The sequence below is a fragment of the Chanos chanos genome, chromosome 9 (genome assembly GCF_902362185.1).
Source record: "Chanos chanos chromosome 9, fChaCha1.1, whole genome shotgun sequence".
In the NCBI taxonomy this organism is placed as follows: domain Eukaryota; kingdom Metazoa; phylum Chordata; class Actinopteri; order Gonorynchiformes; family Chanidae; genus Chanos; species Chanos chanos.
The window spans coordinates 9,932,583-9,940,956 of record NC_044503.1 but is presented as its reverse complement, the minus strand read 5'-3'; the positions used below and the strand labels follow the sequence as shown (position 1 = coordinate 9,940,956).

The 8,374-nt window shown below is 41.2% G+C and overlaps 1 protein-coding gene across 1 annotated transcript in view; it reads right to left on the bottom strand.

The window, feature by feature from the left end:
- Positions 1–8,042, bottom strand: part of srpk3 (SRSF protein kinase 3) — an 11,956-nt gene extending 3,914 nt beyond the window's left edge. Inside the window, exons 1-10 of the mRNA XM_030785162.1 lie at positions 8,034–8,042; positions 7,644–7,686; positions 7,054–7,162; positions 5,561–5,964; positions 5,245–5,353; positions 4,755–4,842; positions 3,953–4,040; positions 3,674–3,780; positions 3,316–3,481; positions 2,358–2,383 (exon numbers count right to left, since the gene is read on the bottom strand). Coding sequence (XP_030641022.1) covers positions 2,358–2,383; positions 3,316–3,481; positions 3,674–3,780; positions 3,953–4,040; positions 4,755–4,842; positions 5,245–5,353; positions 5,561–5,964; positions 7,054–7,162; positions 7,644–7,686; positions 8,034–8,042 — 1,149 coding nt within the window. The remainder of the gene's footprint in view (positions 1–2,357; positions 2,384–3,315; positions 3,482–3,673; positions 3,781–3,952; positions 4,041–4,754; positions 4,843–5,244; positions 5,354–5,560; positions 5,965–7,053; positions 7,163–7,643; positions 7,687–8,033) is intronic.
- Positions 8,043–8,374: the final 332 nt, after the last annotated feature.

Genomic DNA, 8,374 nt, shown 5'->3' with positions numbered 1-8,374 from the left:
CAGCGGTTACAGTATTCGGAGAGGCTGACATCTGAAACTGCTTCACCATTTCCTGCTGTGGGGTCTATTTTTGGGCTGACGGGTCTGGGTTGCCATGTCTGTTGTCCAGTCGGAGCAGCTGACACCTCTGTGTGTCTTACGCTGCGTGTCTTGACCTGCTGAACTCACGTTGCCACGGCCGTCTGTGCCACGCGGGTCTGTAAAGTGCTGAACGCTGATTATGCAAATACAGGCGCCTACGTTCGAAAAAGGCCCGTCTTGGGGCCGACTGGACCTCTGGGTCTTGTGCAGCGGTCTGGCTGATAAATAAATAGCGCTGCAGCTTTACATTTCCTATGGGGGTCAAAATCAGACACGTATTCAAACGGCACAAACAGACGTGAAATTCCAGAGATAATGCTGGTCTTTGTTAAGGCCTGAGGACGAGGACTGTGCGTGTATAAGCGTGTATGAAAAGGTCAGACTCTTTTAATGTCGCTCTGTTGTGGTAAACATGAAATGAACAATAATTGGTTTAGCAGCCTCAGACGCCGCACAAATAACTAGCTAATTGACTGGAATATAATTTGGGGAAAAAAACAACACATTCAATTGATTCAATTCCATTATTAAACTTCTCAGACTAATGAGAGGAGCAAATGTGTAGGAGGAGGCACAAAGACAGACACAGATGGCAAATCAAAACATAAATGAGATAAGGGAGTGAGATGACAGTTAAGGTCATGTGTGATCTGTAGCGCTACACTGATGTATGGACATGTCCAGAGGATGCTAACAGCTAACCGGCTTAAAACAAAACGCATGTGCTGGAAAATCAGGGACGAAGTTAAGCGTGTACTGCGTCTATGGGGGTTAGCATTCATTGCTGGCAGAGCACAGGGTATCTGCGACAACCAATGACGCTTCCTGATATTTGTTTCCTAGATTTAACGGATTATCTTTAAAAACCTGGCTAAAATCTTACAGCGTTGACAATGGTCGATTTGCACCAAGACTTAAAAAGAAAAAATAATGAATGAATAAGATCGAAGTCTATCAAAAATGCAGGTCAAATAAAGTAAGCTGGAGAGCTATCTGGACACCTTTAGCAAAATCTTGATATGTTCAAATAGCATTTCAACAGTACAGCTGTCCTACATTTGACTTCGTACATCAAAACTGTTTTAATTGGCATAATTTCAGACGCTTTAAATACAAATTCAAATGATTCAAATAGCAGAAATAAAATTCAGCACTTTCTCAGTGACACTAATATGATATCGTTTCTCTAACGTACGGGGAGGCAGTCTGCTATGCTTAGCTGTGTGATAAAACATTAGAAACGAAGACGTCTTAATCTGCGGTCCCATGCATTTGGTGACGCTTAAAAGTGTTACAGCAGAGGAACAACTCCCCACATCCGTTCATTCATTCCTAATCACAGACGGCTCACGGCGCACCCCCAAGGAAAACTGTTTGCACATAAGCTGTCCATCTTCTGCTCATTCATATTCAAAACAGTCAAACAATTTGACTGTCGCCTGTGTCATCACGCAACACTTAGCTAAGCAGGAGCTGCGTCTGCTAGATAACCAAAATCGACTTCAAACACGACGCAGACAATTCACTTATCTCTCTCTCTCGACTGATTCTCATTAGGAGAACATTCAAAGCAAATAGAAAACGTAACTAAGTTTTCTCACAAATACCATTTTACGCTCAATAACTTAATTTGTCTCTCGTTCTACGCAAATGAATAATTTGCTCTTGTTCGTTTATTTATTCCTTTATTTATTTACTTATTTTCCAAAGCCAAATGAACAAGGTCTAAACAGCTACCTGACTTTAAACCGCCTTGCATGCAAAAGCCCTCACACAGCCCAAAAAAGTGTTAGTGGAAGGTTAGCAATGCAGAGCAGATCAGTAGATCCGTTTCATGGATTAACTAGACCAAACTCACTGATTGGGAAAACAAGGAAGAAAAAGGATATGCACCGTAAGACAGTGAGAACAAAAAAAAATCTGACAGGTTATATGCTTACAGTTTACGCTCTGCAGTTGACGACACGCCTGTCTTATCAGGCCTCAAGGCAAAAAGAAAAAAAAAAAAAAATCAACCTTTCAGCTTATGACTGAAAATACTCGACTCATAAACAGTGACAATGATACTGCCTTTTTTCCACCAATCTTTGAGCCTGGTCCCTGTTAAAATACATCATGCTCTTTGTAGCTAAATGGTGAGCCAAGGTGAAGTAATGTGTTGCGGTGTCAAATATGGTGAAACTGAGTTATTGCATTTGCACATGGGGGGGATAAAAAAAAAACAAAAAAAAAAACTGGACCCTGTCCTATTAAAGCAGGCACAGTTCTGGACGTACCTGTTTGTCCCTTGGGGCGGTGCTAACTGCCATCAGAACAGAACAGAAAAGGGAAGGATAGGAAAACCACAATGATAACACAACAAGAACCAAACAACAAACAAACAAACAAACAAACAACAAACAAAAACAACAAACAGGAAAAAAAAAAAAAAACAAGACCAAGTTAGAAAGCAAACAGAGACAGAGAAGAGAATGAGGATGACCAGAATATTCACCAGAGAGATAGAAGCACAAATATGCAGAGATAAAAACATGCAGGTAGACTGTAACAGTATGGCTGTCTGTCAAAGGCCTGACCGTGACGCTAAGAAAACCCGACTGTCACACAGGAACATTCTAGAGGAGTCTCTCTCCTTGCCCTGTCTTTTCCTGTATTTGTACAGACCAAACAGCAATATAGCTGACAACCATAATAAGCTCTCTGTTTGTCTGATTGGGTGGAGAGCCTGCACTTGTCATATGCGCTGATATGAGTGAGAGAAATGGAGAAAAACTGTATTCGATTTCTCAGACCTTACTGCAGTTGAAATGTTATTACCTCCAATAAGGAATGGGTGTAGTATAGTCAGAAGAGTCAGCGGGTGATACAAAACATTTTACTACAAGGAGCTTTGTAAAAAACACTAACTGGTAGTATTGTGAAGAAATGACATAATATCTGTTCTGTCTGGACCTTCAGCATAAGGAAACAAACCAGATAAAATATCTGTGAGATATACACCACGAAAAATGTCCAAGAAAGAATGCAGGACACGCAATACGTCTGCACAGATCGATGCTTCATACCCTAAACACTCATCTAAAGAAACAGTCATGAACATTAAACCAAACACTCACCGACCCCCCCCCACCCCCCCCCCCCCCCAAGACTTTCGACCCTGACGCTAATACAGGTGAGAGTGTAGAGCAGGTGTGTGTATGTGAGCGAGGAGAGGGCAAACAGAGTGAGACTTGCCAGAGGAGCCTGAGGGGGGCGGTGCCCCCGCCCGCTGCCACAGCGTGGCCTCGGCCGCCAGCCTGCGCACGTACACCTCATTCACCTCCAGCAGGATGTTCTCCGGCTTTATGTCTGTGTGGATGATCTTGCATTTCGTGTGCAAGTAATCCAGGCCTTGGAGAACCTGTGAGAGAGTCGAAGGGGGGAGTGGGGGGGGGGGGGGGTGTTTTAGTCGTCTTTTTGTGAGCCGTATGGTATGTTTTTGAGAGCGTGGCTTTGGTCTGCGTTACGATGCGTTTTACGGAGAGACACGCGGAGCGCACGACTCGAGTGTTCACAGCATCGTGTAAAGGAGGTGTAGACGGCAGTGACCCACCTGTCGCAGAATACTCTTCACACAGACCAGAGGGAGGCCCATGTAATTGGACTTTATGATCCATTTTAGCAGCTGATGTCCAAGCACCTCCAGTACCATGCAAACATCTGAGGTGCCCATGAGTCAAGGACAGCTTTTTTCTTTTTTTTTAGAGGATTTAAAAAAAATAAACATAGTGCACACTGCAACATGAGGAGAGGAAGAAAAAAAAAAAGATAAGAATGGAGTAAACTGATTGGTCATGGGGGGAGGGGGGTTGGGGGGTATTTGTAAGGATACGGACACCGTTGACACCAGATATCTTGAAATCGTCGATAAGCTGGACTATTGTCTCCCGTTTGGGGTCTGTAGGATCACTGTCTCGTACCTGAACGCATGAGGAGGAAATTAAGTCCCAAGAATATAGAGGCACTCAAACAAAACCGCTAATGTCAACGGTACAGCTCTGAGCTACTATCAACTCACAACAACTGAAATTTAAAAAGTGCTGTTCGATATATTTAAATATCAGAATGTTTCTAAAAAAAAACTGCTTCTGAAGTTCAAACCAAAGGACTGATATATATGTAGTTCTTTGTGATGAGAAACTGATGTCTTATTAACTTTTTAAAATAAAATTTTAATTATAAAATTAAAAATATTGAATTACATCCATTTTACTTTATTCCATATTAATTAACTGCTGTTTTTAATTAATTTATTTACATTCTATTTGTGTTTTAAATGTAATTTATGTGTTTGGTTTCTACAGATAATACCTCTTCATGTGAAATATAATGAAATTTCAACAAACTGAACACTGTTTCTTGTAATTACAATTTAATTTTAATTTCATATTGCCAAGACTACAAACTACAACAGTGGAACTGTAATTAACCATCAATTATCAAGTCACTTCAGAACAATAAAGGGTTTTCACAAGCTGTCTTCAAATAATACCTTGATTCCTTTCTCATTAAAATCATTACCCTAGTGGCCTTCAACTTCAACAATGCCTAAGACAAGCCTTTGAGCTGAGAGAGTAATAAATAAAGTAATAAAAAAAGTTTCACTTCATCATTAAAATATGTATTCCACTCACACATCTCAGCAGCTTAATCTCATCCAGGGCTGTCTCAGTATAGTGCTGGGCACTTTTAACCACTTTCAGAGCCACAAAGCGTTTCCTCCTGCAGTGCATGAACAAACACACACAGAGACAGACACACACACACACACACACACACACACACACACACACACACAGACAGACAGAGAGACACAGTACATGAGGCACTGGCACAGAAATCAGCCCCTCACATTGTTTGAAGAACTGAACAGCAAAGCCTTTCACTAACCAGAAATGCATGTAAAATAAAGATAGGTCTTTCACGAAAAAGATTTCTCACATAATGAGAATGAGGAGAAAGATTACGTCCATGGAAAACCAATTTCTTTGCTTGTGCGGATGGTTTTGCAATTGCTTAAACCTTTGACACGACCCATAACTCTAACAATCTAGCCCTCCTTCCAGTAAAGAGTAATTAAATCTTAAGGATTAGATTTAAGTATAAAATCACTGGATTACTCACTGCAGATCCCAGCACAGCCACACCGTGGAGAAGTGACCCCACCCAAGCTTCCTTACAACATGGTACCTGCCATTAAACAGATCTCCAATCTTCACAGGGTAATATCCACCTAAAATATATACATTAAAAAAAAAAAAAAAAAATATGACCGAACTGTTTCAGCCACTGAGCAGAATCTGCGTCAAGTCTTTGGGATAAAGAAATGATGTAGAACTATCATAACTGGGCATATTTTGATAATATCTGTATGGTTGACTGAACACCATGCTTTATGCACACTTGGCATACAACACTTCAAAACATCCTGATACTGTGCCTTTGCAGTAATCGGCCGGATTTTCCTGTTCCTCGTCATCTGACCCGAGCAGTTCGGCTGGAGGAGGGGTGAAGTCGGGCGGCGGTGGGCTCAGTGTATGCGGGGGTGTGGTCTGATTGGATGTGGCCAGCGGAGTGGGAGGGGTTGAGGAGAGCACGGGAGGTAAACCCAGTGAAGGTGCAATGTGAGTGGAAAGTGACTCTGGAGATGATACTACGCTAGGTGAAGGAAGCACTGTTATGGGTATGGATATAGGCACGGAGTGTGGGCTCGGAGCGGGGGGCTCGAGATCGGGGGGGCTTTGAGACAGGTTGAGCGGCGGGGTGGCTGGAGTCTTTGGTGGGGTTGTAGATCTGTGAATGGTGAGGATGTGACACAGCTCATCAGAGTTGGAGATCTGGGACCTGAGGTGTATGGCAAAGGTAGCAAAGACAAAAGAGAAACAGCGAGTCAAAAGCGTTACTGCAATCAGCTTCACTATCAACAAAGGTTTTAAGTGCTGTTAACAGCCTGTACATAAGCATTCAATGTATAATTTGTACAAATAGCCAGTTGTTTATTTGTCCCCAGTATTTGTAACATTCAAAAGCAAACTGCTTAATAAACATATTCTAGAGTTTGAAGCCTATAGCTATCAAAAGGTGCTCAATGCTTTCTCCACACGTTAGACACATATACCCATGAAAACAAAATAAAAAGTACATGTCTATTGTAACCTGGATTTATGCTTTCATATAAACAAAGGTGTTTGACAAAGCGTAGTCTGTTCACTCCTGCTAACTCATACTGGCATTTTACCATCTACACATCATCCCAATCAAAATTCTCAGTAATCCTAAGGCGTAAAAAATATGCAGCTACCTGAGACTCAAATTGGGTTGCATGTTTCACCCCAAATAATTAACAGGAGTTACAAAACTTACTCCCCCATATTTCTTCAAAAACAGCATGGAAATAAGGAGCTGATCATGCTAAAATATGAACGACTGTATGTTCCAATGTATGCACCTTAACAATGACTGTGACAGACTAGGTGGAGAGATGCTCAGCTCCTTTACACAACATTAACTGTGTTCGCGTAAAGAGCGCGGCGTAAAACTTGACATTTTAGGGATGTGACCAAAAAAAAAGTGAATAATCACTTGTCAAAAAGGCAGTAAACATACAGCAATACGTCAATGTCGAGTGTCGAATCACCATATTATGTAATTCTCTTGAGATTGGTTTGGGTCCAGAGGTACCCCTTTTCATAACAGAGAACTCCCCTCGAATGTTTTTCAATCACGCCATGTGTATTGATGAGATTTGTCGGGGTTACATTAAAATAGACATTGAGGGAGGGGTGCATGAGTCAGTGTGCTTATCTGGAGAAGTGAGTCCCTCGGCCTCCCTTATGTATTTTTAGCACATACTCATAGACAGAAACCCTGCCGCAAAATCTGGAACATGCCCCGTTACACGCAGTGGTGATCTAGAACGTGGGTAATACTCACCCAATATCCAAGCCAGGAATGTCCTCGCTTGTTCTTTTGCGGTGTTTCTTGCTTTTCTTTTTATGTTTTTTCCCTTGGTTATTTTGCGGGTGGCTGTTACCACTGGACACTGACATCAATAAAAGAATATGTTAGCGACGCTAGCTGATGCTAGTTGCACACTCTTCACATTGCCAGCTGCTAGCCAAAGCAATCTCAGAAAAAAAACTAACGCTGCACTGACACGCAAGGACAGTCGCAGTGAGTGGCTATTTTAGCAACCGATAATATCAGAAATGCCTCAGCACACGTAAACCACGTATACATTTATGTGAGTAACCATGCGTTGACAGATGCTGTAAAATTCATAATACTGTTACTTCAGCGTGTTTGGTCCAAAGCTAACGATAACTGGCTAGCTCCGGCTGAATGAGGAGTGTCTGAGCTGCGTTTGCGTGCATAACCAAACTGCAAGCTAAGCTCTGACAAGAGCTAAAGTTCACTCAAAAAGCCCAAGTTCAACAATACAAAATAACTCCACCAACACAACAATATTTACATGTCAACACAAAAAGGGAAAACATGTTTATGTCGTGTTTTAAAACTCTCACCGTTCATCGATATCATCAGGACAGCTGTCACCAACCACACTCGCTGTATTCCAGTTAACGCATGCGCAATGACGAGGGATTGAATCGACGGTGGTAGCGGTTTAACGTGGGTTATCAGGAGGGAATATGCAGGAATAAAATATTCATTGATAGATTTTCGTTTTTGTTTCTATTGTTAGCCTCTAGATATCTGAGATTTTAAAAAAATGTGAAAATAAGTACGCATATAGACAGATAGACAGACAGGTAGACAGATAGGTAGACAGACATACAGATAGACAGATAAATAGATAGATAGACTTCCCATACGCTAATTTTGGATAACTGATACAGTCAAATCCCATGGTATTTAATGAATTATATGCATGATGCACTGTGACAAGCTTGAACCATATTCATCGTATCCATTGCTCTTAATGCATATTCATGCATCCAAGTCTATAAACACTTGTATTTGAACACAGCAACAAAAAATATAAACGCAGAAAACACAACTCAGTGTTAAAATTATAACTTTATTTTCCCCATACAAATTTTCATTTCATCATTTTGGCTCCCAATGTCTCTTCAATGGAGAGAATAATTCTATCCCAGTTGGAGAAAAAGAGCAATTTCTCTTCACAATATTTACAAGCACATATACACAACTGTTAGCAAACTATACACAATACAAGTATAAAAGAGAGAAAAACTTTAGGATGGGTCTGGGTTCTCTTTTAATACCAAGTCCT